Raw genomic sequence first — 25978 nt, forward strand, 5'->3', positions numbered from 1 at the left:
GCACTCATACATAAACATTTACAATTCAAAACCAGCACAGTTCCCAGAGCAGAAAATGCTGGTGCTTGAGAAAGTACAGAGTCTTTAGCAGAAGGAACAGAGCACTTGACCTCCAAGCAGAGCAGTGAGGAGGAGGGTGGGTCACGTAACCAGGGAGGGGTCAGAGGTGGAGGAACAAACCAGTCAGGAAGAAAACACTATATCTCATCATTGAAGCAAGGCTTCTCACAAGGCAAATAAACTCAGTCCTTTAGCAGCCCTGGATGATTGGAAACCTGAATTCTAGCATTTTTATCAACTGTTGATCTGATGAAGGTATTGTCCCCTTTTCCTCTATGGCTTTTACTGTGTATTCTTCCCTTTTTTAAAAAGAAAAAAAGCAAAATAGCGTATTTGGTATGCATTTGTTACACATAGCCCAGACCTGTTCATCTGAGACCACACTTCTGATGTGGGGATGTATTTCCCCAGCACTTTGCATCTGGTAGAACACAGTTTGTTCCCCAGATAACTCATTCAATCATGATTTGCAATTGCTGTGCAGAATGTAGTTGTGCAACTATTATGGTCATCAAGTGGTACAGAGAATGATATAAAACCCTCCCCAGCCCTATGCCAGTGCCACTTTGTGATTTTTTTACTTTGCCATGCCCTTGGTGATGATATGCTTCCTGCGTGCGCTTCCTCAGCACTGAAGCATTCGTTCAACACATTACATTAGTTAGTATTGGAAGTTTAAAGAGCAGCATGTCTCTCTTGTCTTCCCTGAGCTATCTCAGAATTTCTAGAGCCACCTACCTCAGGAATGGCTGCAGGTCCCTTTTTGGAAACTATTTAATGACATTTGTATACCACTTGATTGTAAGAAAACCTCAAAGCAGTTTACAAAAGAAATAAGACATTAAAATTATCAGTAAAAAAAAAACCAGTTAAAAGCAAATATTTAAAGAACAATTTAATTCATCAGGAAGCTAAAAACGTCTCAGTTTCTATATGTTAGGATAGGCTTACCTAAACAAAAATGTTTTAAGCAGTTGCCAAAAAGGTGTCTGCCTGATGTCAATAGGCAGGGAGTTCCAAAGTGTGGGTACTACAACACTAAAAAATTGCTTTATTACAAGAGGAGGGGACAAGTATTACATGGCACATGTAACATTGCCACTTCCGCAGATCCAAGTGGTTGAGTGGGCAAATATGGGGCAAGGAGCTGAAACAACAGCTTCTGACTCCCACAGCCGTGCCTCAAATTACAACAGGGGTCAGCAAACTTTTCAGCAGGGGGCCGGTCCACTGTCCCTCAGACCTTGTGTGGGGGCCAGACTATATTTTGAAGAGGGGGGGAAATGAACAAATTCCTATGCCCCACAAATAACCCAGAGATGCATCTTAAATAAAAGCACACATTCTACTCATGTAAAAACATGCTGATTCCCAGACTGTCCGCGGGCTGGATTGAGAAGGCAATTGGACCGGATCTGGCCCCTGGACCTTAGTTTGCCTACCCATGAATTACAAGTGGCTGCTAGAAGCAAATGGGCTAAATGCAGACAGAGGAAGCAGAACAGATACCTGCAGTCCTGAAATCATCTGCTTTGCTTCTTCCATCTCCTTTTCCAAGTGACCTTGCTGCTCCAGGAGCTGTTCCTCCCATGCAGTCTCCAAGCCTGTCGCAGGACACCTGGCCTGCTGCAACTCTACAGGAAAGGGAGAGCACGTCTCTTCTGCAAGCAAAACAATATGTTGGTTGAACAACTCCAGGTGGCCAAAACCAGTTTCCTCTGCACTTCAGAAGGGGGACAACAGTATAGCACATGCCTCTGGGTAATTTGTACACTTCCCTGACTTCCTGCCATTAACTACAGGATGCTATGTCCTTAGGTGAAAATTCATCTTGGCAGAATCCTCTCAAGAGGACACACTGTGCTAATCTGAACTAACGTCTTGCTCGAGTTGCTGCATTTGGGAAACTGTAAGGCAGGCACACAGGCCACATTCACACTAACAGCCTCTCTGTCCCCACTGCCAAGCAGTGCGCCAATTTGCACAAGGCCCAACAGCAATGCTGCTGTTTTTCAGGAGGACAGCTTTCAAGTCACTCCTGTCTCAAAATCTGTAATGCCACGTTGGTTCCCGCATTTGTACAGCATCCTACCTGCCACCCCCCCTCCCGTCTGTCTTTCTCTCTGCCCATCTAATGCAAACTATAAACACCCTGTGCAAGGGACCTAATCCCTTCCTTCAACATTATTTAGACTAGAGATAGGCAGAGCTCCCCCACTAGCAGAGGCTGACAGATCTGGACAGGGTTGGGCAGAGAGACACTTTAGTTGTATCCAACCCTACTTCAGCACAGTGGACTTTTCGACTGCTTTGCCCTGCTAGGATCCTATGCATAGTGACTTGGAAATTAGGGCTACTGAACTCAGGGGGCTTCACTTCCAAATGAGCATGCGCAGGACTGCATTTCAGGAGTGGCAATTGTCACCTCAGAAGTTGCCTGGTTCAAATCTCAATACAGCTATGAACTCATTAGATGGGTCTCTGGCAAAATACTCTTTCTCAGCCTCAACCCATCCACCCCCAACTGAAAAATGCTCACTGACAGAGCTATTGTAAAGGGTGGCAGAGATAAAGTTGTGGGATGCTTTGAACACTCACTAAAACATTATAAAAATGCTACATGTTGTATTTGTTGTTGTTATTTAAAAGGCAAGTACTACCCAATACTTTTTAAAGAGCCACTCCAAATGACTGAGGGGAAGTACCAACCCCCATTTTCCCAGGCTCTGTTCCAGCTTCTGCGATTATGAATTCAGACTTAGTCAGATGGGGGATTTCAGGCTTTTGTTTTGAGGATCCCACCCACCCACTGCTTTCCTTGAGTTAAGGACAAAGCATCCTTCCCTGTACTGTGAATGATAAAAGGGACTTCTCCCCCTTTTCATGGCTTTAAGCGAGTCCCCCCAAGACCACTACAAATGTGTCCCAGTCACATCATAGGTTTGAAAATTAAGCTGAAACAGGACCTTGCCCTAAAATCCTATCATCTGCATAGACTATGGAGCCCTTGCTGCAATTTTTCATTCCCATCCTCCTTGTTCTGGGGATCCCATAACCAGGGAAGGAAACTGCACTGTTTTTATCTGTGCCAGCTGAGACTTAGGCTGTTTCTAAGGGGATGTCAGGATGCTTTGAAACCCGGAATGCATTCCTTTGGAATGCTGTTTTTGTACAGAAAGCAGGTGACATACATTTTAAAAATCAAAATGCATGGTCTAAACAACATGGATCATTCAAATTACAAACCTAATTACAAACTGCCATTATTGTGTGGTGGTTAAGAACCAGGAAGACCTAGCCCCACATCCCCACCTGGCTGTGAATTTCACTGAGTGAATATGTGCTAGTCAGTCTCTCTCAGCCTAGACCTACTTCGCTGGGTAGTTGTGCAGACAGAGAAAGGAGAACAGAATCTTTTGTGCTGCCCTCAGCTCGTTGGAGGAAGAGCAGGTTAAAAATCCGCCAACTGATTAAAACCAGCATTAAAGATCATGAAGGTGTGGAAACAGCCCAAACCAATTTTCACTGACAAAGAGTAAGGGCCATCTTCATATTTCAGAGGCATGTTCCACAGTGAGTCATGGGCCCCTGGCTTTAAAACATCCTGGGTTTGCACTTAACAAAATGTCATGTGGAAAGCTGCCCTCAGAAATGCTGGACTGCTGTATAAGAACCAGTGGCTCATCTGGCTAAGGTCAGTTTACCTCTAAGTGTGTCACTGTCAAAGGCAGTATGCCTCTGAATACCAGTTGCTGGGGTCCACAGTTTGAGAGAGTGCTGTTGGGCTTAGGTTCTGCTTGTGGGCTCCGCATAACACACATTATGTTATGTTTTGTTATATTGGCCACTGTGAGAACAGAGTGCTGGACTAGACAAGTCCTTGGCCTGAGACAGTGAGCTTTCCTTCTGCCCCACTGTGCTTGCTTTCTGCAGTTTTTAATTAATACCGCCCAATTAATCAGAGTTACCTTTCCAGTACATTAAAAGTGTTAAAATCGCTTAATCTAGCCAAATAATAAATTAACCACTGCAGCCCTAACCATGATGCAGAACCGGAGTAAAATCTCAGAGGAAGGCTGTGGCAGCCCAAGTAGTGGATATGTACCTTTCAATTTACCTGGTCAGCTGTTTGTTCCCCTACCTGTTCTGGTATCTGCTTCCTCTTCACGAACAATGTCAAATCCAGCCTTCTCTTCTGAGTGTGTGACACTGGACTCGCTCCTTGCGCTGTTCACAGGGCTGGGCGATGCGAGGCTGCGAAGGGAGGGGAGGGGAAGGCAAGCATTCTTTTCATTACAAACTCTTATCATTGCATCGACTTTCTATGTGAAATAAAGTTAGCATGCAAAGTTTGATTACAGCAAATATTGCCCACATGTTGAGAGCAGCGATGGGAGTGTAAGAGAGGGAGAAGATTACATCAAATACATCAAGACAGGAATAGGGTGAGAAAGTTAGGTTGACAGAGCTCCGGAGAAGAAGCAGCCCTACCCCACCCATGTATTCCTTGCCCCACCCCATCCATGTCCTAGTAAGTGCAGCACTGCTGCCTGGAGGATGTCACTACCTCCACCCACCTCACAAGCCACCCCTGGTTGACAAGTTAATCAGAGGGGGACATTGTACCTGTGAACTGGGGCTGGTAAAAAACAACAACTCACTGGACATACTTTCAGTAATTAAAAATGGGGCATAATCCATTGGTAAGTTATCCTGTGCGAGTCCCACGGAAATGAACTGGATGTGTGCAAGAGCTCAGAAGAACTCCCCAAGGGAATGCACTCCATGAGTCCGATCTCTATCTCTCTCCCATTTTGCCCCCCTAAATGGCACCCAAATCTGCTATCTGATATTGTTATCTCACTCTTGCCTGATTAGGAGGCCACGCTTCTGCTGCCAAGCCCATTCCTCGCCCTGATCTGGATGCTGACAGCTGAACAAAGTAATACTGGGCGAGTTTCTTTTTCCAGCATGCACAAGAAGAGTTCAGAAGGGCAACCACATACCCCCAAAGTCAAGGAGTTTATTCTACACTTACACATAGGGAATTCTGCTTACAAGGGTAGGGGCCGTTGCGGTCCTCCATATGTTAATGAAGTACAATTCCCACCAGCCCTGACCACTGGCCCTGCTGGCTGCTGGGAGTTGCGAGTCCAATAACACCCGGAGGACAACAGGCTCCCCATCCCTGGCTTACAAACACTTATTGGGGCAACTTCTGCCCTTAGGAGTTGGAAGTTGCAAACAAAGGCTACCCACAGGATCCAGTATCTCATTTGGCCCTTGCTTCTAAGGGCCTTGTGCAACTAAAGCCTAAAGTCAAATAGATTATTTTTAGCAAATTGTGAACTCCCATGAGGATAAAGATACCAACTTATGATTTGGCTTTAAATGCCTGAACTCAGCTCTCCCCCCCCCCTTTTTTAACCCCAGTCCTCCCAGCTGCTTATTCTGCTCCAACCACTCAAACTTTCTTCCCTGTGCCCCCATCCCAAATTCTTCTCACATCCATCGCCCAGACAACAGAGAAAGGCATCTGAAACTCACTGACCCATTTAATATGTCCCTAAAGAATTTCTCCTTGCAAGTGTGAGCCAGTTAATGTATCATTTTCCCAGAGACAGGAAACAAAAGGTAGAGCATACAAAAGAAAAAGTGGGGGAAAGAGAAGAAAACAGAATGGATTAAAAACAAAAATAGAAGACGCCTCCCCAGCCAGCCTGCTTTCCAGATATTCTCAGTACTTTTGAGTTGGATCAGACACCTAGAAAGGCACTCGGTAGGAGGCACACACAGCAGAGTAATAATATCCAAGCATCTCATAAACCCTGACGTGTTCTTAGCATGTTTGTTTTTAACTCACAGGGCAAGAGCAAGGCTTCTGCAAGCTCCTGAGTAACGTAATTCAAAAATCAAAGTCCCTCCACTAAATCTACTACAGCCTGGCTGCATTGAAGATCTTAAGACACAGGTTGCCATACTACTAGCCCAACCCTAGAGCTACAGGCAGGCAGGAACACAAAACATAAAAGTTGTGTGTTTTATGTACCAACACACAAGGAATCAGTGACTAGGGCTACACTTTACCAATGTGGACTAAGGGGCTTCGTTCAGCACAGCTGTCAATTCAGTCCTTAGGGATCAGCTGGAAGAGCACAACTGACACACGCATGGATTCTCTCAATGGAAGCGCCTTTAGGGACCTCCATGTATAGGAGCAGTATACCACAGAAGAAAAGAGACTAGACAGGGACCATCAGCATTGGGAGGACTACTGTTGGAAACAGAATGCTGGAGGGAGATGGACTGTTGTCCGATTCTTTAAGATATCTGAAAGTTTTCTCTAGCTCTCACTCTGCGGGATCAACATGGCAATGACACTATAGTGACAGAAGTCACACAGGCAGTAGGACTGCCAACTTCTCCTCTTCTTTTTGCAGACATCACTATTCTGCCTTCGTTAAGACCTGCAGAAATGAAGCCATTTTCCTCATCACTTTATCACCATGCCAGTACTGTATTAGCTTCACCAGTTAAATGTCTGTATAACACAAAGGCATGGGAGCAGGGCCGGTTAAGAAGGTTGCAACCCAACAGGACAGCCCAGTGGAGGCAAAGCAAGATGGAAGGGGAAATGCATATGGGAGATGGTGGTACTAAGCAGACACTGCTCACTGGGATGAGGGCAGCTGGGCATTCTGGTCCACAGAAATGCCCACTCCATTCAGAAGGGTATAAAACATCAAACCCTCCCCTAAAGCACCTTTGGGGGTAGCACACACAAGAAAATGCTCAACCATGCTTTAAAATGCAACTACAAAAGGATTTTAATAACCACCATACAGATGTAGCTCAGTTTAATGGCAGTTTCACATGCAAGTTAACAGCTCCATTTTACAGTTCTTTGGCCCATGATTTACCAGTGACTGCCATCAGGCCACCTCCAAAATAAATAAAGTTACCAAGTCAAACAGTGCACCTGAAACCCAAAGCATGAGTCACAGGTCATCTCCATCATGCATCCTACTAGTTAAGTGTTGGGGTGGGGTGGGGTGGAGGTTAAGGAAACTCACAGTCTTGGTATCAATTCCCAGGAGAATTGTGCATTTTAAGCTTTCAATTTTCAGATTTTCTTTTAGTCAAGTCAAGTTTATTAAATTTGTGAGGTCTATGCCTTTACACAAAATACCATATAACATTATTAAAAAGATAAAAATTCCAATTCAACATTCAACATTAGCAACACATAGAAATTAGGTCTGGGGAATTGAATCTGTTTCTGCAGGATTCATGGTGCAGGAAAATTATTTCTCTGTATCATTCCTTCCAGCACTGCCTGGTCCCTTACCTAAAAAAACGTTGCCCACATAAGCGTCTAACAAGGGACCACTGAACGGTCTTAGCAACCAAGCCCACATCCCCTGACCGTTTCCACAACCAACCTGCCCCCCTCTTTTAAATGACAACAGCCACTGCCACTGGCTCACCATTTGACCTGCTTCCCTCCCATGATCCCCCCTTGACCTCTGGCCTCACAGAGCCAATCTCCTAGGGAGCCTCGGTCTTCCACAAGTCCCAGCCACGGGCATGCCTCGTTCCTTCACGTGCTCAGAATTTCTGCGCCAAGGATGTCGGCTCCTGTCAAACTAGCAGATAAATGTTTGCCAGGCGGACTCCCTCGCACCAGCCAAGAAATTCACAGCAGGAAGAAGGGGGGGAATTAAAAGAGCAGCTCCGGTTCTTTGGCAGGAACAGGTCGGTGATAAATCTGCAGCCTACGAGCATGGCTCAGGGAGGAGGAGGCTGGACGCTCGGCAGCCACGGTTTTCGGCTTGGCTCGGTCGCCTGTTGGGTTGTTGTTTGTTTTGCACTGTTGCATTTTGGTCTGACGTATGCCCAAAATCTATTCAACAGCAAGGATCTCGGTCTGAATGGCAAGTCCTGCTTTTCATCCCATTCTAATCAGTCCAGCTCTCCAACAGCCGCCAGAGAGACCCCAAGCCAAGCCACAGAAACCACTTCTCCAGTCTCGGATCCTATCTCTGTAGCACAGTAAGTAGCTGTCCCCCAGTCCTCTGTGCCTGTTATGTCTGTGTGCGCAGGCGAGTGTCTATGAGTGCGTTGCTTCTTCCTTCGCTCTCTGCAGCTCCGTCTCTCTCCTGCTGTCACCAGGGCTGTGCGAGGCAGAAACCTATTCTCTAAGATGTCTAAGCACAGGGTGGAGAAGAGGGATGGTCGAGGGGAGGGGAGGGGCTGGAAGAGGGAGGGAAGGAAGACGTGCTTCATGGCCTGGGAAAAAAACAGCATGATTTGGGCAATTCCTGTCTGAAGCATGTCTGCTGCCTTTCCATAGCAGTACACTGCTTTCCCTCCCCAGAAACTGTGGCACTAAGAGTTTGTCTCTGTGTATGTGTTGATGAGGATCCAAAGGAAATTATCTCTGGCTATGTGTCACAGTCAGGAGGATGGGCATAGGAAGCAAAGACTGTCCATCTATACATTTTTTTAAAAAAACCCAATAGATTTCAGGCACTAATAAAATGGTGGCATGTCTTTTCCGGGCAGATCTGACAAACTGCCTCCCTGATGTTGATCTATTTCTTTTGGGGGGAAAGAGCCTTGAAATCTCCATTTGGCAACCAGGATGCATAAGGCAGCTCTATTGGCGAGCCTCTCTTTTTATTAAAAACTGCAATGTGCACCAAGTATGAATAAAGCAGGATGATATTTGGGATCAAAACAGCAAAGGAATTGTAGACAGACACCCACACCCTGCCACGGAGTTACCACTAAGTATTTCACAACCATCAGAGGGGTCAGTGACGAAACCAAGATGCCCCGTTCATGTTCCACAGCTGGGAAAAGCAAAACACAGAGCCAGGGAGAAAGAAAACAACTTGGGTCTGGCAGTCACACTCTGTTCCTCAGTTACTATTGGCAACAGCTACCATTGCTATATACAAAGATCTCACAGAAAAGAAGGACGGCAATGAAAATGCACTTCATACTCTATCCAAAAGAGGCCAGCTACATCAAGGTAACCCTATGCACCCAAAATACCGTAGTTAGAGCCACTTGTATTCAAACTTTTGGTGAGGATGGTAGAGAGGGATGGTTACAGCCACAATGTTATAATTGATATACATATCAGTATAATGGTCACACAGAGACCCCAATGAAGTCTGCCTCAGTAAAAGCACACTGTCAACCATCCTGAGCCCTCAAAGCAGGGGCACTGGAGAAAAATCCAGTGCCCTGTGCACAAGATCACACCTCAGGGCAGATGCAGGAGTTACATCAAAACCCCTTCATACTCCTCTCCTAGTGCTTGTGCATATGCATGAATTATTTTACATGTGCATTTTTGCAGAAGGGCTGCATTTAATTCAGCAGAGGGCTGCACAGGAAGAAGTCAGGTGAAAGAGCGCATTCTTCTGCTCTGAGGGCAAACTTTAAAGCAGGAGAATTTGCCATTCTCCAAACAGACATAGTGAGCTGCTTGGCAATCATGAAAATGTTACCCCCCCCCCACTCAAGGCAAAAACTGTACACCAAGTCAGACCACTGGTCCACCTACACTGGTTCTGAAGGGAGGGGGGGGAAATGAATGCCAGGGACTCCAAAAAGGTATCTCTAAATTGAGCAACTGGGCATCTAAATAGCAAATGTAAGCCAGTGTAAAGTGACAAAAAAAACTAACTTCCATATAAAGTAATGGGACCTGAATCGGTGGTGAATGGTGACTGATGAGGAAAAAATCTTGGGGTCACAGTGGATAGCTCAAAGAAGATGCTGACCCAGTGTGTAGCTGCTGTGAAAAAGGCAATTCAATGCTAAGGAACATTAGGAAAAGGACTGGAAATAAAACTGCAAATATCATAGCAGCATTATACAAATCTATGGTGCAAGCACACTCTGAATACTGTGGACAGCTGTGGTCGCTATCCCCGAAAAGGATATAGCAGAGCCAGAAAGGGTTCAGAAGAATTGTAACCCAAATGATCCTGGGGCAGAAACTGCATTATGAGGAAAGGTCACAATGTTTGGGGTTTCTAGATTAGAAAAAACAGCAAGGAGGGGACATGATTGAGATCTATAAAGTTCTGCATGGTGTGGAAAAAGCATGCAGAGAGGTTTTTCTCCCGTGCTCATAATACTGTACGTTGGGGGCATCCCATGAAAACTGAATGTTGGAAGATTCACTCCTAGAAGCTTTTAAAGAGGACTGATGGAGAATAAGGCTCTCAATGGCTACTAATCATGATGGCCATGTTCTGCCTCCACAGCTTAAGGCAGAATGCTTCTGAATACCAGTTGCTGGAAGCCACAGGAAGAGAGAGCGCTGTTGCGCTCAGGTCCTGTTTGCAGGCTTCCACAGGCATCTGGTTGACCATAGGATACTGAACTAAATGGGAAACTGGCCAGATTCAGCAGGCTCTCCTTATGTTCTCATGCTCTATGGTTCATTATAATTGTATAAACTAAGATTCACAATGCCTATATTCTACCCACAGTATCATGCTTCTGAATACTAGTTGCTGGGGCTCCTGAGAACAAGAGAGCTGGTGTTCTCATATGCGGTTTGGGGGCTTCCCAGAGGCATCTGATTGACCACTGTGGGAAACAGGATGCTGGACCAAGGTGGGCCCTTGGTCTAACCCAGCAGGGCTCTTCTGATGTCCTATTAGCTCTTCGAAGTTTCAGAAACAGACTTTTCCCAGATCAGCTACCCAGAGCTCCTTTTTAACTGGAGATGCTGAGGACTTTATGCAAGGTCCCTCCCCTGTCAAGGGCGGTGTGTCCTTTATGTCCCATGATAATCCTGAAAAACTACGACCCACTAACATAGATTAGAAGCCCAACTTCACCTATGACACATTTGAAAAGCCAGGAGAGAAATATCCACCCTTTTGCCACCTTCACAGTGAATACAACACAGTGGTTAAAGATGCATGTTAAGGTGTAACTAATCTGTAGCTACTGAGTCTATGACCTAGATTTAAAGCCAGCACCAATCACCTACATCATCTTTGGAAGCATCATAAATTGCCTTGATGCTGACTTAACTTGAATTCTCCCTCTGAGTGGCTGTGCCTAGCCTGCAGCCATTATCTCCCCTTACCAGCTTGGCAGCTATGCTGCAGTTTAAACAGGCATTTTCCATGTCTGTGACAGCTCTGGATTTGGTATACCAGCACCAGATGCCTTTATCCATGACAGGCTCAACAGGCCACCTCCTTTCACATGGAACAAGTTGTGCATCTGGCACTGCTGGGATGGAGACACACACAAGGTGTGGGAGAGATGGAGAACCACTCTGCAGGGTAGCCTGGATTTGATGTCTCAGTCTGGGACCCTGGTGTGGGGATATAAACAGCATTTCCATATCTGCTTCTCCCCCCACAAAACCCAACAGCACACAGAAACTACTGTTTTTCCCTGTAATAATGAACACAATTCTGAAACATCTCCCTCCTTTTCAACCTCCCCCTTGGGTCCTGCTGCTGAGTTTCACAATGCAGCTTCTGCCCTTTGTCTGTACACAGTTACAAAGCCGGCACACAAATCCACATTTAACGGATGGAGAATACCCCCCATTCTCAAGACATTATGACTGAAATCTAATTACACATCACAGCACAGTCCTGGGTTTAATTAAAAAGCATTTTAGTTCTAGCTTGACATAATCTCCGATCAATTTCCTAGCAGGTTGTCTGTCCTTCTGCCTGCTTCTCAGCCCTACAGGATTAGGAGAACTCTGGGAAATTTGCACACTGGATCAAACCTGTCAAATCTTTGGGGGTCTTCTTCTCTCTTGCAGCTATGCAGGGGATACAGCACCTGCAGGGGGGAGTCAACAAGGCTAAAAAAAAAGTCTTTGGGAAGTTCACACAGCTTTAACACCATGTCTCAACAGAAAACCCAGTCTGAATTTGGGTTCCCCGTTACATACTGAGTTTGCCTATAGATCCAATTTAAGGTGTGAAATGGACAGGGTAAAAAGCACCCAGTTTCTATTCATCCACATCCACTATGTGCCCCTATTACCTGGCCTTTGACACCCAAGACTGCAATTTTTAAAAATTGTTTTTAATACTGAAATTTAAATTGTTGTAACCTGCCCTGGAATCTTTTGGTGAATCTACTACTACTACTGCTGCTGCTGCTACTACTACTGGGCTCCCAACCAACACTCAGACATGGACTTGGTGAAAGTCAATAGGAAGGAAGTTCCTGAACTCTGGGGCAGCCACAATAATGCCATGCTTAGCCCGCCATTATTAACTATGATTATTAAACGAAACCTCCATGTACAGCAGTAGGTGACTAACCTGTGGTCCTCCTGATGTTGTTGGACTCCCATCAGCCTCAACTAGCACTGTGAACGGTCGAGCATGATGGGATCTGAAGTCCAATAACATGGTGTACAGCAACAGTATACCTCTGAATACCTGAAGCTGGGAACAAACTAACAAGCAGGGAAGGCCATCAGCTTCAAGCCTTGCATGTGAGTCATCCAGGGGAATCTGGCTGGCTGAAAAAGATTGCACTAAAGGACGCTAGTAGGACAAACAAGGCAGTTTTTGTGGAACACCTCTCCTCCTGTCCTCGTTATTCAATCAATGCACAGATGACACAATAAAGGAAATGCTGTAGAATAGAACAGGATATAAGGGACGAAGCAATTTCTGCCATGGGTCAAGCCCCACATGAAACCACCATATTCTGTGTGAAGCACGAACATATTATACGCCAAAAGAACTGGGGAGCTGGGGTGGAATTCCAAGTAACATTCCCAAATAATGGAGTCAGCATATTGCTTGCTTCCAGAATCCTCAGCTCCTGATTACCAGAGTTATGGCAGACTTTAGGTCAGGGAAAGAGAGGGGGGAAATGTTGCCAATTAGAACAGCAGAGGGAACTGCAGGAGGCAAATTGTAATTACCCACCCTGGAATCGGGCCAGGCTCTGTGGGCCAATCACTCTAACTCTTGTGAAATGTGCCATGCAGTTTTTAATGAGATCACATGACCAGGGATTCCATTTATTTCTCTTTCAAAGGGTATTTTTGGTGGAACTGTCTCTCTTTGCCCCATATATTAGAAACCCAGGGACTGGCACAGTTGCTAGGGAAAGACAAGCATTTTTTCCTGCCTATATCTTCCTGGGCCAAGAGGCATTCTGCCTCCACTCCTTACCTCCCCACAAGCTGACGTACATGGGCTGGTGGTAGAATAATACTGCCTTAGATTAGGGGGACAGAAAGAGCTATTCTGTAGGAAGAGCAGCTGTACACCTGTGGGCCTGGTTAGGTGCTATGTTAGCTCCTTCTCTGTTTTCAGTTACAATTGGCTGCCTTGGAGCATCCTATATAAGACATCTTATTCTTTCCCTCTAATATGCTTGGGTCCAGGGATTGCCACAAGAAGGACCTGTCTACCAATCAACATAGGCTCCTTAAAAAAAAAATAGGGAAGGTGCAAGTCAAGCATTTCTTGAATTGACAAGAGTTCTGACAACAGTTGAGAATCCCTGACTCCACCAGACTTTTTGAAATGCTTGAAATATCTCTATGCATAGAAGGTACACAGAGATGGGGTCGAAACAAGCCATACTATTTTCACTGCGCATAACTGCACACCTCCTAGGATTATTATTATGATTATTTTAAGCACACCACCGCAATCCAAATCAGTGGGCGTTTTAAATCTGAATGCATGTAAATGAACTGACATGCAAAAATGATGAATGCCTGTTATCCCATCTCCCTTGTCTCCCTTTCCCAAACAGAACGTGAGTGGCAGAAAGCCCAGGAGAACTATGTGCTTTCACTCTTGCATTTAACAACTTGCTTGGCAGCTGCGGGAGGTAATGAGGAATTCCATGCAAGAGGGAATAAGTGGCGGAGGAGGAACAAATCTCTCCACCTCGCTTCCACCTGTCCACTTGGTCTCCTCACTAGCTGCAGAGAAAGGGAAGCTCCATCCCTCCTCTGCCAGCCCGCATGGCAGAAGGCATTTTCATTTTTTTATTTTTTACAAGCCTCTTACCAGAGTAAGATGCTGCATTTCCATTACTTGCTGTAGAAAAGAGGGCGTCTTGTCCTCCACGGCTAGCATGGAAACACATTTAAAACACATGGCTCCCTGCCCCCAGAAAGAACCCTGAGAACCATAGCTCTGTGAGGGGTAAGCTACAGTTCTCAGGATCATTTGGAGGAAGTGCTTGTTACAGTACCTTTCTGTGGAATCATTAACAGGTTAGCGTATGTCTTCTCTTTCTATTCTCCGGTGGCCATTATGACCTATAAGTTTCTATGGTGCACAGCTGTCTTGCACACTTCTTCCCATATTAATGAGAGGGTTGCAAAAATAAAGGCAGATCACGAAAAAAAAATTGTTGGTTTCTTGTTGAAGAATGCCTATCTGTTTTTAGCAATTGGACTGTTTCAACTAGCTGTATGATTTATTTGTGTATCCAGTTTTATTGTTCCAAGACTATGATAAATAATTCATCAATTAATTATTTAATCTGGTGTGGGATCTACACAGTGTGTGTCAGCAATAGAAGCTCCAGCAAAAGAAGATCAGATTGGATACAAATTCTACCTTTGCAGTAGAAATACCATGGCACGGGACACCCTTCTGAGGATACTGCTTTTAGGGTAAGGAATGCAAAGGTGCAATCACATCTATGTGCAACAGCAGAAGCAACAAAATACACTGTGTGGGTCACCTCATGCTGCCCTGATGTGCAGATGACCCCCCGATTTGCATTATTGTGTTCACAGCTGTAGCCCTATAGGCCTGGCAGAGGAACAAGGAATGGATTCTGCTGCCTAAGCTGCAGAGGCACACATGGCACTCGTTTTAGACTTCTTGGTTGGGTCTGAGTAAAAATAAGCCATAATTACAGTCAAGCTCCACTTCCTGCAAGGTCCTTTTCCCAGGGGCCTCGGTCTCAACTACTGCCAAGGCTCAGACCTCAATTAGCTTGTGAGGTTTTCCAACAGCCATGATAGCATGGCTTTTTATAGTGAGGCGCAAGTACTTTGCCCTGAGTTTCTGTTTCAAGGGAGAACACCCGCTATGTGGACTGTGGGGAGCTCTTATTTTTCCACCACAGGGGAGTGGTGGGAGGAAGAGGTTTTCCACAAACTAACTACGTGCATAACTGTCAACTTTTCTCTTTTCTTGCGAGGAATCCTATTCGGAATAAGGGAATTTCCCTTTAAAAAGGGGGAAAGTTGACAACTATGACTACGTGCTGAACTGCACCAAATGTGAAAATCCAGAGGGCTCCACGGGGTTTGAGGATGGAGAAACAAGAGAATGAAAAGCTTGGGGTGATGCCAAGCAATAGATGAGGCATCACGGTAGAAAAAAACAGCTGTAAGCCACGGTTCCTTTCAGTCAAAGAAAGTGAGATTTCTTTGCAACTGTCTCCATGACTTAAATCAGCTTTACTCTGCCCAACTGGCCCACAAAAGGTCCCTGATACAGGGTATCAGGCATTCTTCACCATGCCGTCAAAGGTTCCTTCCTTTTCTTGTGTCTCCCACAGAGAGAAGAAAGCCGCTTGTAAGCACCGACATTTTACTGTGCCCTGCAAAATTTTGCACCCAAAGAGAAAATGCATGTAATAGAAATCCGGAGGCAAGCAGAAAAAAGCCCAGTGAGCAGAAAATAGGACGCAAATTGGCAGATGCAGGCAAACTGATTAACACACAACGCTCTGAGTTCAGAGGGTCCGCTTTCTGATTGTACAATTGTGACTGAAGAGCAATGGCCATCACAGACAAAGCACTTGGGAGGAATTTGGGTTGGGGCAATTAAGGGAACACATTTGGGAAGTGGGGACGGCATTTGGTATTCTTATGCTAAAATTCTGGGAGAGTTGCTAAATTCTAATGAACATGAGCACGGAATCTCCCAATTCTAAATCCAGAGAAACAGTATAAAAGTTAGTGCAATTTAAACATTGTGCTGCTGCTGCTGTGTGTGTGTGTGTGTATGTAGTATGAAATATTTCTAGCACAAATTGAGGAGGTAAAGGGCAAGGAGCAATATACTTGGGGAATCTGTGTGGCACAGGGGCTAAAAGCTATGGGAGAAGGCAAAGAGCTGGACTGTGCATGAAAGAACCACAACATAACTTCTCAAATGGCTTGTGTTGGGAATGCTTTTGCTTTAGAGCCTTCAACAAGCAGTGTCTGCACTCCAATATATACATATTCATGAAGTCAAGATAAAACAAAACTTGAGATTCTAAAGAAGCTAAATTCTGCATCAGCCTGAAGAGCCAATGCAGCTTGCCATGTGCATGGAAAATAGCCTTACTTGTTTTTTTTAAAAAACCATTACAGGACCAGCTTCTACAAAGAGTAGATTTGGAAAAGCATGGAGGTAGGAGTTGCAAGGAGCAAATTTAGTACCTGGAGGAGTGGGACTCTGAAGGCACACTTTGCTGCCCCTCGTATTGCTGCACCAGTGCTCGGACACTCCAGTACGGATGCTCAATCTCTTCATCCAGGCTGCTGTCTCTGAAGATTAAAGACTGCACCATGAGCATGGACAAACAGTGTAAAATAACAACAACAACAACAACAACAACAACAACAACAACCCCCCACCTTGGCTTCAATTTAGGCTAATGAGGCATGTTCATAGGATTTGGCCGGCACTGCCTCCTTATCCAGATTTTTAAAAGGCACATCATCACTCCTTGCATATAATTGGTTTAAAGATGTGCAATTTAAAAAACAAACAAACAACCTGTTGTACCATCAGCTACACAAGACAAAGCAAACTAAACCAATGTTGCAGAAAAATGGTGAAGTGGCAACTGTGGATCCAAAGAGAGAAGTAGAGGGGTTAATGGTATGAATGGAATGGGGCAGATCTGCAATCCCACCAGTCTGAGGAAATAAAGTCTTTTAGCCTTTTGTTAATTTATTCTCATCAGCCTACACATCCAATCGCTCCTTTCATTGGCTCCTGATATAACATTTTGCCCTCACAAGTGTACCTGCACAATCCATACCAACGTGCTGCTAGAAAATGGCAGTTGCATTGCAGAAAGGTGTCAGAAAAGCATGTACCCCCCGGGTATCTCAAGAAAGGATGATGAGTCAATCCACTCTAAGGAAAACCCCTTTTTGACCAATTCTAGATATGTCAATGAGAAACTTGAATATTGGCAAAACTAATCAAAGGTGTTTGTTGGAGTTCCAAATAGCTCACATTATCAAAATGAAATTGAACAAGTGAAATGAGTTACCTTTGTCTGTGCCGGAGAACATCACGCCCCAAGCGCAAAACATCTTGGCGAACATCTGCCAGGGCAGCCACTGCACCCTGGGCAACAGCAGCAGCTGATTGAGGCCTGCGATTGGCTGATGACAGTCCTGTTCCTGCTGAGTTCTTTCCCACCATGCTCGATGGGGCCTGATTGGCAGCTTTACTTGAGCCAGGTTTAAAATGAGCAGCTAAGGCAAGGATTAACCTCATGATGCATTTCAGGTTCCCATCAACAATGTCTATAAAATACAACCAAACCCAAACAATGAGGTTATTTGCCTGAAACCCAGCATGACTCAGTTTGGCCAATTGTTGCAACCATGTTAGGATATTTATATCCCAACTTTCTTGCACCATTAAAGTCAAGGCAGTGTATATGGGATTCCCAGGCTCCAACCATATCTAATATGCTTAGCTTCAGAAAGGTGGCTGCACCATGAGTCTTCAAGTCCATGCCCTTCCTTCCTTATCCACTGGCAGGTGTAGTTCAACTTATACAGGGCCCTGATGCTGTTATGATATGCATTTCTTGCTCCCAAGAGCAGCAGCCAATAATGTGGAATGGAGGCATATCGCAATGTCTCAAGGACCACATCTCCCCATATGAACTGACCTGGAATCTGTGCAGTGCTAGAAACTGAGTTACGAAAGCTAGGAGCTAAATGGCACCTTAAACCTAGGTTGTGGGCACAACAATGGAACGTCCAGGCGTGCTTTTTTATAACAAGAATGCAAAGCTGACAATGAATGAACTGCAGCTAAAATATTATGTTCATTTTTCACATGGTCTAGCCCTTCCTGTGCCCATCCCCCTAATATTCTTAAGAGGGTCTCTTTCCCAGTCTTCAGAGAGTAGCTGGAATTGGGGAGGCAGAAAAAGGTCCTCCTTTCCTTCCACTCTGCAGTTTTAATCTGAAATCTTAGGCACAGAGCTCAGAAACTAATTCCCTGTTGCAAAATGCGCCTAGAACAATGGGAGTCTCGAACACTGACTCTTTGATCATCGCCACAAGTGGTCCAGAGTGCAGCAACACAAGAATAGGCCTTTTCTGCAATGGCTCCCCACTTCTGGAATACTCTCCCCAGTAAGGCTTGCCTGGCACCTTCACTGCGTACCATTAGGCGCCAGGCAAACACATTCCTCTTCTCCCAGGCCTTTGGGCTAATTAAACAATCTATAGCCTTTTAAACTTGGGGGGGGGGTGTTTGTTTGCTATTATGCTAAGTAGGTTTGTGTTTTTATACTGTAAACTGCCCTATGATCCTCAGATGCAGGGCAGTATTTAAATTTGATAAAATAATGAATAAATAAAAATGCACAATAGCGTCTGGAAGACGCAGCTGAAGTACAGAAGGTTTAAGGGAATCCAGCCTGCAGCTGCCACTTGGTAGCTACACCCATTAAAAGTTTTGAGAATGTAGCTGAATAAGTGACTCAAAAGAAAATCAATTACTGCCACCTACAGATCAGGCCTTTAACTGCATGGCACACTTCCAGGTTTGCTAGATGGGAAAGTGTCTCATCATAATTATGGGGATACTTTCCAGTAAGCAAGCCCAATTAAGGACAAACTATACATTCAGAGCTATCACATTTTATTTTATAAAACTGGGAGGGGAGGGGAATCTACTTCTAACTCAAAAAGAAGCGGCAAAATCTAACCCACATGTTACCACACTTCCCTGCATAAATTTTAAGCAATACATTGAAATGGGCAGTTGCAACTAACTTGTCGCAGGGAATCAAGATTTCTTCCTTCAAGCGAGGACTTGCTTTTGTTGCACTGGTTTTTCTTTTCTTTCCCCCCCTTATTAATGGTTTATTGTCTTCAGAAAACAGTACATACCACATACAAATCTAGGAAATAGTTTTCTAAGTTACGAAGCATCGTACTTTTAAATACACAGATATCTGAATGTGGGGGAAATGCACATTGCTAAGGCAGCAATTGAAACTAGTGCATAAGTGTCACAGGTACCACCTAACTGAAACTCTTGTGAGAAAACTTCTATCCCTGAGCCCATGTATCCCTGAGCCCATGTTCACACCATTTTGGGATTTATCTAGTTTTATTGATTTATAACCAGTGCCCCCCCCAACACACACACACACTACAATCGCCTAGAAGAATGTGGCTTGGGGTAAGTGTTCGTTGAATGTTTAGATAAACCCAAGGGAAACAAACTGCAGAATCCCTGAAAAATTCTAAGTGACACTGTCTGTGCGGATTAGCAATGCTGCTGGTTTTCAAGAGCCAGCATTAATGTAACAGGTGAACCTCCTGGGAATGGTTTAAATATTAACAAGTCAGCCTGCATTTCGGATGCCGTACCTCCAGCTGTGCAGTCTTCCTCCTAAGTGCAGCCAGCACTCTTCACAAACCCGTTCCTGCCAGTGGTTGTGATTGTGCTCATGACAAAATTGCCAGAATACAGTGGTATCACTTCTATCCAGGCTGCTGAATAACTTATTCTATACTATTTCAGGGACGGAAATATCCCAAGCCCCAGCCTTAACTCTATCCTGCTATCGTCTGGTCTTCATTGCAGTATGATGGTGCACCCAATTTCCTGAAAAAGTAGCTGAGCTAGGTTAAGTGTAAGGAGTTTTTACCATGAAAACCCTATTTATCGTTTCCCAGGATTCCACCTAAAATTGTAGGAAACCCAATCTTGGTAAAAAACAAAACAAAAACACCAGATGGTTTCCCAGAGTGCCATAAAAATCTGAGGCCTGATGCAGCTTACATAAAAGCTGGTACAAACGCTTGGGTAACATCTCACGGCTTCTCAAGAATGCTGCTGTTGTCACAGAGAGTCCACTGTTTCCCCCCATATGTACAGAGGGTTCCCAGCTGACATCTGTAGCCTGCAGGGCTGCGCTCTCCTCCTCCTGGAAACAACAGAAGTCACTGTGCCCCTTGTCACCCACACCCAGTGCCTCAAGGTAAGCAGTATTTTCAACGAGAGCACTCTGAAGCTCACAAGACTGGGAGAACATTTCTCCCGATTCATGTGATGTTTGTGACTAATGTTGATGCCAGAGGAAGATGGAACAGCATCTGGCTTTGCCTTTTATATTTCTTTTCCACTGAATGTTTTGTTGTACTCAGCAATGGAAATGCTGGCAAACACGGCTTGCAAAAAGCAAAGAGGAAGGTGAATGCTTGTTTCTATTGACGTGCAATGCTATTTCATTGATTTGTATACATCAAACTAAAGAGCCCTCACCTTTAGCTGATGTCTGGTGCATACGAATCTTTTTGGATGCCACGAATTGCAAGACTTTCTCCACATTCTCCCTCATTTCTTGAGGGCTAGCAGGGTTGACCTGCACTCCATTCAGTTTCTCTCCAGCTGTGGAAGAGACACAACCTAATTATCAAGAAGAATGAGCTTGTGTGACAGTAACTGCCTACCGGAGCTGTTACAGGTGGAGGGGAATAGTTGTTAGCCTCAGCAGCTGCTTCTCCTCGGAGGCGAAGGGGAGTACAAGCTGTGATTTCACCATCCTCTTAGGGCACTGGAACACTAGAATAAATAGACAGAGCTCATGCCCTGAAATGCTGCCAAAGAGGGATCTTTCATTATCTGCTGTATCAGCTGGATTCAGTCATGTCCTCCTGCTGGCAGGCTCCACCATGTGGCCTTTGAAAAGAGTGGCATTATCCCAACAATCATTATGGCAAACCCTACTATTTCCTCCTTATAAATAAATAGTGGTATCTCAGCAAAGAAATTAGTACCCAAGGAAGCCCTGTTAAAAAAATAAAATCACAGTTTAGACATACTCTCACTGTCTGGCAAGGATACCGATCGTGAATAAGGCATTGGTCAAACATGGCCTTCAGGACAAAAAGAGATATTATTTTCGTTCCACTCCAGTACAGTGGTACCTTGAGTTACAAACACCTCGGGTTACAAACACTTCGGGTTATAGACTCCGCTAACCTGGAAGTAGTACCTGGGGTTAAGAACTTTACCTCAGGATGAGAACAGAAATTGTGCGCTGGTGGCGCAGTGGCAGCAGGAGGCCCATTAGCTAAAGTGGTACCTCAGGTTAGGAATGGTTTCAGGTTAAGAACGGACCTCCGGAACGAATTAAGTTCGTAACCAGAGGTACCACTGTACTGCTTAGAACTTACCTTTGCTTTGGGGGGGGCTAGCACTTCTACAGCCCAATCCCGTGTGACTCAAAGAGAGGTAGAAGAGAGACCTAGAACAGGGAGCTGATGGGAGCATCAACAGCCTAAGAACTTCCCCCACCTTCTGAGGGGCTACTTAAGACATGAACACCCTGATGAGAGGCAGATTAAAAGAAATGCAAGGTAGGGGAATTCCTGTCATCCTGAGACTGAGAGCCCCATTTCTCATCTTTTAAAAAAGTATACTATATTTCAAGCCTTCTTGGCAGAAAGGTGATATACAAATGGAACCAATCCGTAACTCCTACCCATGTTTACTTAGAAGCAAGCCGCACTGAGTGCCAGGGTAAGTATTAGGATGGCAGCAAACTTACAATTTTTTTGTTGCTACTAATGCTGCCTTTATTCTCCTAAAAACATTTTAAAATGTTTCTGCTGGTGTATACAACCATTGCTTGTTGCTGGTGCTTTACCTAAATTTATCAAAGCCATAGAGCTGTTTGGGAAACTTATTTTCAGCAGGGACTGGGGCGAGTCTGCTTTGTGGCTGACTTGTGCAAAACCTCTCTCTTTCCATCACCGACTTCTCTCAGCCGCCTGGATGCTGACTAAGGATTTGTATTGAAAGCTTTGTTTGTACCAGGATTTGGAACAGCCAAAAAAGTTCCACACAATCTTTACAGCAGGTTATAAAGGGAGCCTTTTAAAAAAAAAACCCTGCTCTTTTTCTACTCCATCATAAGCAGATGCATATAGTTCATTGCTGTGCCATTTTGTGTGTAGTCATTTACCACCCCCTACCAATGAAATCCTATTCTGTCTCATCAATATATGCAACTCCTACTATGCTTTGTAGATGACAAGGGATCAAATTTTATTTAAGTTTCTACAGTCCTAGCGCTATGACTGGCTCTTCCTCAATGCAGACACTACTACTTCTAATAATAAGAATAATAGATCTAGGAGTAAAGGAAATCCTTTCATCGCTTCCCTAAAACGGTTCTTGGCCCAGGTTGTCAGTCATGAAAAGCATTCTGGCATCTATTGGGACACATATGGAAGTAAGGAACGTTTGCTTATGGGATTCACAGGTTGTTCTCTTCTGACGGGGGATCGTGGAGGCCTGGTTGCAAACATCTTGAGCCTACGTGAAACTAAAGAAGTCCTACCTACCCACCCCTCCTGTTTTGTTCCGCCATTCCCACCAGCAGTTTAAAGATTTATCCTTAGCAGTCCAAGCATAACAGGTACTGGGGAGCTCCTCTCAAGGGACAGTGCAATGGAAGTGCAGGCAGACAAACCGGAGCAATACTGGAGCAATATTAGACAAATTTCTGGTGAAGTGCTATCATTGATTTATTATTTTATGTTATTTTATTTTGGAGACAGAAGGCATGCACACAGTCTTCCTTCACAGCACACCTCAGCCATTGTGCACTACTCTAGACTAGCTTCATTCAAGTTATGGAGGAGGGGTGAAGTTGAAAACAACCCTGACATGTTTACAATGAGTGTCTTCTGCCCACCATGTTACTGACCTACGATCTCAATGAGAGAAGCCAGGACAACGCCATCTCGGAGATCATGCCTCAGGTCCTGCACTGGCTTAACTGCAGGCTTCTTCTTTAGCTGTGAATTCACCCATGCCACATATGCTTGCAGCTGTTGCTGGAAAAGAGGAATAGGAACAAAATGCTATTACCAGCTGAACAGTTGGTTGAGAACCTTTGCACAACTGCATCCTTGCATTGGGGGGGGGGGGAGCAACAAGGCAGCAATCCAAAACACCATATCCATCCTGACATACACAATGAACTGCAAATGCAAGGGCTCACTCAATGACTTTACACTCAGGTGTTCAGCATTTCACAAGAAATGAAGAGACGACCAAGGAGCTACCCCTTCTGCTGAAGTCACCTGAAAAAACTTATGCACAGAGGAGGTTCAACACACACACACACAGTAACTCCTGTGCACACTGGATCCCAAACTGAGCTAAGACTTCACTTTCAAACACCATAGATGGAGAGTTTGATCTGAATTGCAGGTAAAACTACAGAACGCTGTTTCTCATGGTGTACACACAGTTCCATTGTTGCCTCAGGTCATGCTCTACAAAAAAAACCTATAAACAGACACCATAATGGAATAAATATGGATGCCACCTCTTTTATACATTTTGGAGAGTATAAAAGAGGATCAAATTTATGTTGGAAATGTTCAGATACAGAGAGATCTTTAATTCACATGTGGTGGCAATGCAAATTCGCAAAAAAATAAAAATAAAAAATCTGGGAAATGATATATGATGCACTTTCCCCCAAAACCCAGCAGCGTTCCTGTTAGCAATAGTAGGTCAGGAAATACCAAACAAAGTTAAAAACTTATTTCTATATGCAACAGCAGCCGCAAGAATAGTGTACGCAAAAATGTGGAAAGGGAAGGCAAAGGACCAATGGCTGCTTAAACTAATAGAATACATCGAACTAGCAAGTATGACAGCCAAAGTAAGAAATATAGATGGAAAGATAGTAACAGGCAAGTGGGAACAATCTGAAGTGTATTTAAAACGAAGTGGTATTAAGATAAATCTACAAGCAGGGATAAATTTGTGATCAGCAGCAGACAAAATAAAGGATCATGAATGGAAGGAGAAAAGAATAATCAATGGAGATGTAGCAAACTAAATAATGTGAAATAGGATGTCAACGAAAGAAAGGTTGGGAAGTCTGTACAGTCGTACCTTGGTTCTTGAACGGAATCCGTTCCGGAAGTCCGTTAGACTTCCAAAAATGTTCGAAAACCAAGGCACGGCTTCCAATTGGCTGCAGGAGCTTCCTGCAGCTTCCTACAGCCAAACAGAAGCCACGGAAGCCGCGTTGGACATTCGGCTTCCAAAAAACATTCACAAACCGGCGTCCGGGAGCCAAAACATTCAAGTCACAAGACGTTCAAGGTATGACTGGTCCTGGAATGCGTCTTGTTTTGAAATGTGTATTTAAGGACTTCCTACTCCCCTTTGAAAGGGACACGGGTGGCGCTGTGGGTTAAACCACAGAGCCTAGAGCTTGCTGATCAGAAGGTCGGCAGTTCGAATCCCTGTGATGGGGTGAGCTCCCATTGCTCTGTCCCAGCTCCTGCCAACCTAGCAGTTTGAAAGCACGTCAAAAGTGCAAGTAGATAAACAGGTACCGCTCCGGCAGGAAGGTAAACGGCGTTTCCGTGCGCTGCTCTGGTTCTCCAGAAGCGGCTTAGTCATGCTGGCCACATGACCCAGAAGCTGTACGCCGGCTCCCTCGGCCAGTAACGCGAGATGAGCGCCGCAACCCCAGAGTCGGACACGACTGGACCTAATGGTCAGGGGTCCCTTTACCTTTGCTCCCCTTTGAACCCACCTGTGTGTTGATATTTCCTCAGAAACTTTGCTTGACATGACCTGAAGCATGCTGTGCAGCAAGTGAGAACACGAGACAGGGCCTTCTGTGGAACTCTCTCCCTAATGATTCTGGACTCGCTCCTTCTTCCCATGCTCTTGGATGCCAGACCAAGGTGGCTCTCTCCCAGAGCACTTTTGGGTTGCCCCAAATGCCCTTCTCCTCCCTGCACCCCCAGGCTTCTGCTCATCTAATCACTTTGGTTGCTACCTAAATTTAGGGCATTTAAAAAATCCGACTTGCTTTTGTGTATTCTTTATGATTTTTTGTTAAGCAATTTGGAGGTTTTCTACTTAATTGACAGGTAACAAATATCAGAAAAACACCCCCCCCACACACACACAACTGTGTTTACCAGTTTAATTAACATGAAAATATATAGTTTCCATCCTACAGTACAGCGGCAAGCAGCAATCCTATTGTAGTGGGAACTCCCTAGGGGCAGACAAGAGCCTGTGCCATTGAAGCGACATAATCCAGTTTATTCCTTTTACGGTATATTGCCTTCCTTTCTGTTAAGCTCCCCGTTATTCTGCCGACGTGGCAGGTTTCAAGTCATCTCAGCAACGTCAGTCACAGTACATGCTTCTACGCGGCCCATCCGCCACAAAGTCTGATCACAGCACCACTTGTAATCATCTTGACAAGAAAAATCCAACTCCAGCCGTAACACAACATGGTTTTGGTCTGCCTTGCTCAAAAAGGTGTTCAGCCACTGTTGTCTGTTGTATGCCCCTGCTCAGCAGAAAAATAGGGGGACACTGGGAGGGTGGAGTGGGCTGCCAAAATGCAACACAATGCAGAAAATACAGAAGTGAGTAGAGGAAAACCCTGAAGGACAGGAGAGTGAAAAACTGTGCTGCAATGGGCTGAGGGTACCTTTGATTACATGCATCAGCCTGTGGCGTTGGTCAGAGGAGACATATTGAAGGAGCTTCAGGGTTGCCAGTCAGCTTCTTGGCTCTGTTCAAGGGGGTTGGTTTAACAGTTAAAGCTCTCTAAGCAGCCTGGCCCCAGGGCATTCTGTGGGGTTTCCCCC

The 25978-nt window shown here is 44.9% G+C and overlaps 1 protein-coding gene across 5 annotated transcripts in view; it reads right to left on the reverse strand.

Annotated features, from left to right (window-relative positions):
- Window positions 1-25978, reverse strand: part of DIXDC1 (DIX domain containing 1) — a 67586-nt gene that overhangs the window by 19939 nt on the left and 21669 nt on the right. For 2 of the 5 annotated variants that reach the window (XM_033172385.1, XM_033172387.1), the window contains exons 2-7: window positions 23044-23173; window positions 20592-20717; window positions 17341-17599; window positions 16496-16603; window positions 4202-4314; window positions 1570-1721 (exon numbers count right to left, since the gene is read on the reverse strand). In XM_033172385.1, the coding sequence (XP_033028276.1) occupies window positions 1570-1721; window positions 4202-4314; window positions 16496-16603; window positions 17341-17599; window positions 20592-20717; window positions 23044-23173 (888 nt within the window). Of the gene's footprint in view, window positions 1-1569; window positions 1722-4201; window positions 4315-7547; window positions 8303-16495; window positions 16604-17340; window positions 17600-20591; window positions 20718-23043; window positions 23174-25978 lie in introns of those variants that run through there. The other 3 variants (XM_033172386.1, XM_033172390.1, XM_033172389.1) reach the window with 3 other exon arrangements.

The sequence above is a fragment of the Lacerta agilis genome, chromosome 15 (assembly GCF_009819535.1).
Source record: "Lacerta agilis isolate rLacAgi1 chromosome 15, rLacAgi1.pri, whole genome shotgun sequence".
NCBI lineage: Eukaryota > Metazoa > Chordata > Lepidosauria > Squamata > Lacertidae > Lacerta > Lacerta agilis.